General features: G+C 40.5%; 1 protein-coding gene across 3 annotated transcripts in view; it reads right to left on the minus strand.

The window, feature by feature from the left end:
• Window positions 1-5397, minus strand: part of LOC102775707 (vasoactive intestinal polypeptide receptor 2) — a 78111-nt gene extending 72714 nt beyond the window's left edge. For all 3 annotated transcript variants that reach the window (XM_087831653.1, XM_087831652.1, XM_087831654.1), the window contains exon 1: window positions 5156-5397. In XM_087831653.1, coding sequence (XP_087687779.1) covers window positions 5156-5206 — 51 coding nt within the window. In that variant the 5' untranslated portion in view covers window positions 5207-5397. The remainder of the gene's footprint in view (window positions 1-5155) is intronic.
• Between the last annotated feature and the right edge of the window lie 4996 nt (window positions 5398-10393).

The raw sequence follows: 10393 nt of genomic DNA on the forward strand, positions 1-10393 counted from the left end.
CCAAAAGTCACAAAAAGAGATTTTAAATTAAACTGACTGATATTTGCAGCATTTGTGAATGTCAGGGTGTTTAGAAGTCATCAGTGATTAGAAAATCAGAAAAAAAAGCTTTTCTACTGTCAGAGGAGCACAGCGAATGATGTGAATGCGATCAGGGGAGATGTTTGACATGACCTCGTAGATTCTTGAGTGATGTATTTCACTTTTTCCTGAACCACTTATTTTTTTGATATTATTTATTTTATCCTGACATTGTGTTGTGGGATGCTGCCTGCATCTCACCACAAATTAAAGGTGTAATTTGGCATTGCTGACGTACCGTACTGGCCACAGCTTATCTGTCACGCAGAGATAACCACTGCATTTTTTGGAGACCTACAAAGTCTGCTTTGGGACGCTGCAATGGCATAACATGCAGCTTTATCAGTTTTGCATCTTGTTTTGTTTATGTTTTCCCCTGTCATTATTCATTTCATTTTCACTCACTTTTTACCTTCGCTCACTGGTTATGTTTAGGTAATGAAAGGTGCTCCTTGATGAAATGCGCTTTATTAGGTTTTTTGACTAAAAGCTACTTCATTAGGGTTAGATTGATAAAAGATCGTGGACTGGATTAAAACACTTCAATAATAGCAGCCCTGCACAGAGAAAACTGACAGACTTGGGAGTGACAGGCACGTCTTACAGCGCTAACCCAGTGTGTCATGTGCCACGACCAAAGGACACCTTGTGAGACACGCCGGCAGCTTGGAAAAAACTGCATTATTTGTTCAAAAGATTCGGTGAAAGCTGATTGAGGGAAAATCAGCTTCACATAAAACACCAGCGAGAGATTTCACATGCTCTACAGTTCTGATACTTTATTCCCCACATTCCTTAGTTTCTTAATTAGCTCTGAGAAATTATCCCAAATAAAAAGGCTTGTGATATATTTTTTTATCTTCATCTTCCATCTTTACGAGCTTCATTATGTTTCTGCTCCACGCTTGCCAAACACCATCTGTCACTCAAACAGTGTGGGCTTTGATCTCATCTTCTACGGCTTTTCTCTGCAAAGTATGGGCGTATTAGAGCTGGATATATCCAAACATTACTTGCTCACCCAGCATTAAAACAATCCCCTGATGTTTTGTGGGTTTTTTTCCCTAATAATATAAAAGAATGTCAACAGAAATCAGATGAAGTTGGAAAACCTGCAGTGCAAAATTTTTCTAAATGAGTCCTCCTCTGCTACGAGGATGAACTCTCATCAGACTATAGCATGGAGACTTTTGCACCCCAGGGTAAATATCCCTGGTTGGATCCAGTCATGTTGCAGTCCAGACAGATGAGCTTAATATACCACTGTGGCCTTCACACCTGAGTCCCTGCTGTTCTCTCGTGCATTGAGGCTACTGAGAGACACGCACAGTATGAGGAAATGTAGGAAATACTACCTCATCTACTCTTTATTATTCTCTTGAATTTCCCATCTGTCACGTCGGTGTATTGATTCTAAGTTGATGTCAGCTTCTTGTTTTTACTTTCTTTTCCCACTGATGGTCTCCGTGTTTATCTGCTCACAGTATATTCTGTACAAACCTGACATCCATACAACCAACATATTTAATTCAAAGGAACTGATTTTTACTCAGAAGGAGAAAAGTATTCATGAGATTGATATCTGTAACTTCAGTTACATATAAACTCTTATTAGAGCTACAACTAGGAATATTCAATTAGTGGCTCATATACTGATTAATCATTAATCCAATTATAATTTTCAATCCACTTTAGTTTAATGTATATAAAAGAAGATAACCATTACTTTTAGAAGTGGAACTAGAAAAACTTTGGCATTAGGTGATGCCAGACTGACTGATTTTAACTGATAATTAAATCTTTTTATTTTCTCAGAGATATTTTTATTAGATTGAAGCATCACATATCTTTTGTGGGGCGATCGTGGCTCAAGAGTTGGGAGTTCGTCTTGTAATCGGAAGGTTGTCGGTTCGAGCCCCGGCTTGGACCGTCTCGGTCGTTGTGCCCTTGGGCAAGACACTTCACCCGTTGCCTACTGGTGGTGGTCAGAGGGCCCGGTGGCGCCAGTGTCCAGCAGCCTCGCCTCTGTCAGTGCGCCCCAGGGTGGCTGTGGCTACAATGTAGCTGCCATCACCAGTGTGTGAATGTGTGTGTGAATGGGTGGATGACTGGATATGTAAAGTGCTTTGGGGTCCTTAGGGACTAGTAAAGCGCTATACAAATACAGGCCATTTACCATTTTAATTGCTTTTATCAGTTTACCCATACCACACAGTAGCCCAATCCCTCAAGCCAAGTTGAGAAAACAAAAACCAAAACAAGAAACTCCACCACAAATACAACAGGACAAAACAGAACAAAATAAAACAAACACACAAATAAATGTAAAAAAAAAAAAAAGGAAAGAAAGTCTACATTATCAATATTGGGGGTGATTTACTGAGAAATGCTGGAAGTCGGTTCGCAAACTGAAGGCTGGAAAAGTACTTCAGGAATCGTCCCCACATCTTGTAAAACTTATCACTGGTATTACTAATCGCATAACGGATCTTTTCAAGGCTCAGATAGTGCATTAGGTCCCTCAGCTATTGAGCATGGGTGGGCAAAGGAGCACCCATCCATCTTAGTAGGATCGCACATCTAGCCAGAAGAGAGGCAAAAGAGAGGGTGCCACACTGTGACGAGGTCAACCTTCCATCAGCCTCCCCAGTGGTGCCAAAAAGCACAACTAATGGATTAGGATCCATATGGTATACAAGAGTTAGGGATAAGTTTTGAAATATGTCTGTCCAGAATCCTTCAAAGCTAGGGCACGTCCAGAACATATGGATAAGGGGGAAATTTTTAATTAATAAATTATGAATCATTTCAAAAAATCTTTATAGCTCACTTTTTTAATCTAAGTGGATTAAATCGACTTTACATCACCTCTTGTTTTTGTGAGATTAGCCTTATTTCCTGAGTGCTACCAAAACAACCTGCACCACATGCAGAGTTGTGGACAGTTATCCTGGCAACATCAAGGTCCTTCTCCACAGCTGGAGACATTGAGTGAAAACAGAGAGTATTCTTAGTGTGAACGTAATGTTCAAACTGTGCATAAGTGGAATGAAAAATTAAAATGTTTTCTCGAAAGCCCTGAAAGAATGAGCACAATTTACTGGTTTGTTTAAGTAGATTTCATCTGATACTCGTTTGGCACACTAAAGTAAGACCATGAAAGTTGTGCGTCCCCTCCATTTATGACTCAAGAATCAGTTTTATGTCAACAATTTATTCAGAATCAAATTGCAGCTTCACAAATCCAAATCAGACTGAAATAAATCTGATCCAGTTAAACTCAGACGACATGTTTTATGATGCAGTAAATATCCTGGATCTCTAGTTCCTGCTAGTTCATGATGGCTAAAGCAGGACGTTTTTGTCTATTTAAGGGAAGGAAAATGCAAAATTGCACTGATGCAAAAAATCCTGTTTCTATAAGCAAAAAACAACAGACTTGCTCAAAACCCACCTAATACATTAAAAGCATCGCTGCATTTTCAGCTGTCACGTATAACATCAGTCACCCACAGTAATGTATATAAGGTTTGCATATTTAGAGAAAAGCTACAGTGATTTAGACCAAGCTCCAGTGACTCTATTTGGACTCATTATTGTGAGGACACAAGAATAAAACAAACTAAATTCACGTTAAAAGCCATCAGAGGTTGAAGCTAAAACCCAGCGAGAGGAGCTGTTGTGTATTTGGAGTGGCAGCATTTGTCTGTCAGATGATTAAACTGTGGCATTTGTTTTGTGTGATGTGAACATTTTTACAGCTCCATCTGCTTTTAGTCAAAGGAGGAGGGGGCTGCTGGGAAGAGAGCGAGAGCGCACTTCCACTGTTTATCCTGCGGGGTGGCTCCACACAGAAGGGCAGATAATGTATGAGGGGCAAAAAAAGTGGGTTAATATGTGGAGGATTCCTCAGAAAGAACAACATGAAGTGAAAGATTATGTCTACAAATTATCTTCATTAATGAAACTCTACAAAACAGCTTCAGCAGATATGAGGTTTAAAGCTACAATTAATGATTATTCTAATTATTAAATGCCCATAAAAGCACGATTAATCATTTTGCCAGGAAGAAGTCTGCAAATATTAATATTTATTAATAATTCCCCAGATTCCTGATCAGATTTTTTGCCAATTAACTACCAATTATAAAAACCCAGCACACTTCTATTAAAAAAAATTACTCCATGAAATCTGTCACTAACCCAGCAAATACTCACATTACCTGCTATCATCATCAGAAATGTTATTTAATGGTTAATCTATGAAAACATACCAACTCAGTTCATTAGCCAATTCATTTATCATCGTTTGAGCTTTAAGAAGCACCTTTTATTACCTCGGGTTAAACACAATGACCTTACTGAGCATAAACTGGATTTAATGTCGCATTATTCTGTACTTCATTTGAGCTGAAACCACCTTATTTCAAAGAAATTGTTTTGTCTAAAACTTGTGAAAATATAAATTCATTGAAGGAAACGTAAAGGCATAAAAACTCCACAAAATTAAAAATAAAAAGCTTAACACATTAAACGTCAAACAAGGTTAAAGAGAAGTCCATCATAAAACACTCACTTTTCTTGTTTCAAGTATCAAATCGTACAACTGTAATGTCAATTTGGACTTCCTCCCCACTAATTGGTGCAGTTAGAGAAATAATTGATGAGTAATTACCCATCAGTGAACAAGTCCAAAGATAATTTCAACTGAAAATAATTCTTCAGCTCTTAGAGCGCTGGTGACCGTTTTCACACCTCTTCGTGACATTTGAACAGACCATAACTTTACAATCACGAATCATCACGCTCAGCAAAAGGCAACAAAATACCACGAAGAAGGATAACCTGTCATACAACTTTAAGAACATTTAATAACAACAATGTTATCAGCGAAATGTGACCGCAAACCTTTCCTCCACCAGAAGGCTGATCAGCATCAAAGAGTGCAATAATAAAATATAAGCATCAGCTGTTAATGTGGGAATACTCCGTATCATTTCTTATATCGCGGAAGTCTTCAGTATGTGAACGGTTTTCTGAATCATATAGAAGCACAACAGAAAAAAAGACTCACCGTGAGCGGACAGGTTGACAGACACAAGGTGACAAAGAGCAAACTTTTCATGTTTACTCCGCAGCTGGAAGCCAGTGAGCTGTCCTAACAGGAGGAATTTGGGTTAAAACACTTCATTTAAACTCCAGTTAAGAGTTTTGATCCGGGTAAAAAAACAAAAAAAAAACTTTAAACATTTTTTTATTCCATGAACGACAGCGAGCGAAAAAGAGCCCAGTCTGTGGTGTCCTCTATCCACGCTGCTTGCTTCCACTGAGCTGAATGTGCGGGCAGATCATTTACCCGCAGCTGACTTCTACTGTCAAGTTCACGATCGCATGCAAGCACATTTCCGGTACAGGCTTTCAAAATAAGACACAATAGCGTCACAATATCAGATTTTCACGGCAAAAGCTTTTCTCATAATCAAAAAAATGTCACATACACTTAAATGCCACTTCATTATTTACACATTACTGTGCTATACCCCCTTTTGCTTTAATTCTTCTTTGTCTATATTGATGAGATCATATCACATCAGTGATGAGAATCTCCTATTCCTCCACATCCTAAAGTTCCTAAATTGGATTGAGATCTGGTGACTGTGGAGGCCATTTCAGTCATGTTCAAGAAATCAGTTTGAGGCGGTTCCAGCTTTGTGACATGATGCCGTATGCTATTGCAGGCAGCCATCAGAAGATGCGTACCCAATCATCAGCATTGGGGTTGTTACTGCAAAAAGTTACATAAAAGTTAAGTAATTTGTTACACAACTCACTACTCTGTAACAGGAGCTCAAATGCACTGTCACATATTTATAAGTTAACTCAGTAAACTTCAGCCTTCAGTCTAACACGCCAACATTAATCGGATGCGGAACCTTATACCGGATTGAGGAAGTTGGAACAGTTGGTTGACAGGATGGTACGGGTCCTTCAGTATCTGCACTGCTCTAGTCTGGCATCTCCTGGTGTAGGTGTCCTGAAGCGGGGGGAGAGCAGCGTTCTGCTGTAGAGATCACTCCCTGAAGAGCTTTTTGGTCCTTAACACAGCTGTTCCCAAACCAGGATGTGATGGTGATGTTCTGTGTGAGGACGCTCTCCACAGCGCCTGTATAGAAAATCCTGAGGATCTCTGGAAGTCAGGAAGTCCAATCAGATTTTTAAAATACTTAGATCAGCCCCACTGGTATCAGTCGCTATGTCACATCCAAAGTCACTTGAATCACAGTTTTTAACCATTCTGATGCCCAGTTTGAACTTTAGCAGGCCATCTTGAGTTGTTGCCGTGTGATTGTGTCATCAGATATTCGCTAACGAGGAGCTGCACAGGTATACCTAATGAAATGGCAGTGAGTTTATGACATCTAAAAAGTAGTATTCAAATTTTATTCCATTTACTGTTTGTTTTCTGTCTTTAATGAAATATACTCAAATATAGGTGCAGAAAATAAAACACATAAACATGGCGTTCCCAATGTGAACAATTACACAGAGAATTACACGTAATAGAGAATTCTAAGGAAAACAGTTGAACTCATAACAGAAGCTCCACGAAACGTAACACCTGCCATCAATGCGATGTCGACTGAAACACATGGAGGAGGAGGCAGAGAGAGTTCGGGTACAAGGCCACCGGCTGGCAGATAACTGTTCTGATATACTGTGATTTAATGTCCACTGACCATTAGCTTACATAACCGTTTCCTCGTTCTGTTTTTCACATTCTCTGTCCAAAGGAGGACATGCATCTTGGTTTTCTGTCCGTTTGTGTTAGGCCTGTGATGGACTGGTGACCTGTCCAGGATGTACCCTGCCTCTAACTCTATGACAGCTGGAATAAGCAACAACTCCCCCCGAGACCCTTAGTTTGATAAGAGCCTTTTGCAGTGTTAAGAAAATAATTCCTGCCACTGCTTTATGTGCAGTATTATCATATTTATGTTAATCATATGTCCATATTTCATTTTTAAATTGTGAGTACCAGAATATCATGAAACCCATAATACAGAATTAATCACATTCATAAAAAGTTGTATATAGCACTACTCTTCACTAACTCGCTAACCTGTGATGAGGGGGCACAAGTACATTTTGTCACAAGTTAAAATGCCTGTAATTAAGCTCATGCTCAATCAAACATGGGGGGGGGGGGGGGGGGGGGGGGGGCGCATCAAGCATCTGAATGGTTCGCCAGTTCTGAACCTTGCTGAAAGTTATAGCAGAGCTGAACAGCACTGGGTTGTGAGCGCACCACAGCACTAAAGGATGTCAGGTCCTCAATGGTGTCACTCTCATGGAGTCAGCTTATGACTGCTTGGTCAGACACATGCATGTTAGTAGTCCACTGGAGGGTGTTTTGTAAGTACTGCTCCTTCTGTTCTATTGGTCATAAAGGAGCAGATACTGGTCCTGCTGCTGGGTTGATGCCTGTTCTCCTGTAACGGCCAAGCTCCTGTTCTAATAAAAACACCGTAAAATTTCATATGGAAGGAGGTGGCGTGCCTTTGCAACAGTTTCATGCTACCAGTACTACAGTACATCATACATATATATATTATTATAGTACAGTTGGTGTGGAGTGGAATAAACAGCTATTCTACTCTATTTTATTGATGTCATGAACTGGTGGAAATTTGAGAATGGGACCCAAGAGCAGACTCAGTACACGAGTTGAACTATTTAAAAGGTTTATTTAATAATTGTGAATTTGAACAAGAACATGGTTAGAAACTGAAACTTAAACAGGGGACCTACAGCCGAGGAAGGTTGAAAGCGGAGAAACACAGGGAGTGCACAGAGAGCAAAGTAACTGGGAGCTCTGCAACAGAGGAGAGGGAGGTTACCGGGCAGGAAGGCAAGAGAATGACCAGAGGTGAGTAGGTACTGTCGTGGGGTGTGCTTACTTGCAGACTGCAGGTGGTGAATCCTGGGGTAGGTGTCTCTGAGAGTGTCCAGTAGGGTGAGCACAGTGAAGGAGGATATCCAGTCTCAGAGGAGTGACGATACACAGAACAGGTGAATATGAGGTCAGTATGGAGTCCTTAGTTTGATATCTGACTGTAGTATTGGAGCAATTCGGACCAGCACTGACAGGAGGAGAATCTGGTAGGAACTGAGGACAGAGAGCAGTGTTAGATACAGGACAGAGGACCATGGAACTCAACACTGGGAAGCCAAATTACTACCAGAAGTAGCAACGACGAACTGGTGATGAGAAGCAGACAGTGCTGGTTTAAAAATCCTCCTTCTGGTTGTTCCTGGATGAGGAGCAGGTGAGGTGCCAAAAACCCCACATTGGAGGATGAACCAGCAATCTCTCGCACACCTGAAAAAATCCAGACGCTCTCGCGGAACATCACACTTGAGTAGTGTAACATTTTTTCCTTGTGAAAGTAACACACGCACACTCTGTCACGGGAACCCTCGATCTGTAGGTAAAAGGCAGCCGTCATCCCCGCCCCACATGGGCGGAGCTATCAGCCCTCTCAGAGTGGCAAATGGGCTAGTTGTTAGTCTTGCTCTCATCGCATGATTCCCTGTGTGTAAGTCTATTTCTCCTGGTATCTCTATTGACTCCACCAACCCCTGATCACTCTCTGACATTCACCTTTTCAGGAACACCATTTCTCCTGCTATGGATTAAACTCACCCACCGGATCACCACCACTCCTCCTTGTGCCTGCCCACCCTCTCATCAGTAACTCCTGGATCCAAGGATTCTCCTCCACCCCCCTTGGTTCCCGGAGTTCCACTTCCTTCCCTGAGTCCACTGCTCAATCAATCCTCTCCTTCTCTAGATCCAGCCAGCCCTTATGCTGCCTCCACTCCACTTGCCTCTCTCCCAGTTAAAGTCTTTTGCAAGTGACCCTTAGTTTCCTTTTGCACATATTTAAGAAATTATTGTTTTTCTCACTTTTTTTGTTAAAGTAAATAAAGTATCGCAAAGCTTATTCTGTCTTGCCCAAGTCCCGCACTTGACTCCAACTAAGTAAGTTTCAAAATATGACAGACTCCCTTTTAAAACTTTAGATAACTGGACCTCATCCCAAACATTAATTCTTCTGCCATCCAAATGACTCAGTGTTCGAAATATTGACTTGGCTGCTTAGTAAAAGGCTTTGGAAATAATTTAACACCAGAATAATTTGGACTGACTCCAGAATAAAAAGTTTTAAATTCACAACAAAGACATTGGGCAATTAAGTAAGCAGACTATTTTAATTAGTGTCTGTTCTCTAGCAAATTCCTTTCTTCCAAATTATACTATTAAAAAATCCACATTGTGAGACTGAATGACTTGAATTTGACAGCTGTTATTACATCGACTGTTTCTAAGAGCAGGGAACAGTTTGTTCCTCAAACAGCTCTTATGTCTTTTTCTTATATTTGCGTCTGTTTCCACTGCAGTGAATGGATGTTTTTATATAATACATTTTCAATTCACACACAGACTCACAGCTGCACTGGGTAGTGATTAAACAACTTTGTCATCATCTCACAAATGATGCTCCCACAAAGTTTGTATCCTTTACTACAATTTTCATCTTAGTTCTGACCTCTGCAATCATTTATTTAAGTCTACGGTGCTGCTGCAGCACCTTGGTAATGGTTTGTCCCATCCTACATAAAACTAACTAAACACTGTTTGTAGGAGCCATATGAGTTGTTCCTTTTTGGACTAAGTGGGTTGGTTTAAATTGGCTCACGGTATTGGTGCACGGGTGTGGGGCGTGTCTCATGGGTGTGGTAGATAATAAATGTGGTTGCACTCACTTGTTCACAGCACCTGATGTTGATGAGCAGAAAGGTAGGGTGAACATGAGGCAGAACTTTCTGTTGACCGCAGCTTGAGCGCAACTTGATCGCAGCTTGAGCGCAACTTGAATTATTATGATGTATTATATCTGTGCATTTGTTTAATAAGTTAATCCCAGGCACTGATTTGTATATGAGACAGTTGCATGTGGAATAAAAGGAGCAAAAGGTACAGAAGTGTATTTTATGTGTTCATTGTTGCGCGTCATCTGTGTCCTCATGTTTAGCCTGCCGCGGCCATAGGTTGGAGGAGCCGCAACACTGTTAACCACTGTCTTCAGCATTAAAGCAGTGTTTTCTTGGTCCATATATTACCTCACCTCACTCTTTGTGTAGATTACGATCATCATTAAAGAGTGATGTTCCAATAAATATGATAACAATAAGCATCACAAATGCCCACTTAAAAGTAAGAATACTGTGTTTGTTCTTTCTGTTGTTA

Source organism: Neolamprologus brichardi, chromosome 18 (genome assembly GCF_056152115.1).
Source record: "Neolamprologus brichardi isolate AB-2024 chromosome 18, ASM5615211v1, whole genome shotgun sequence".
NCBI classification, from domain to species: Eukaryota; Metazoa; Chordata; class Actinopteri; order Cichliformes; family Cichlidae; genus Neolamprologus; species Neolamprologus brichardi.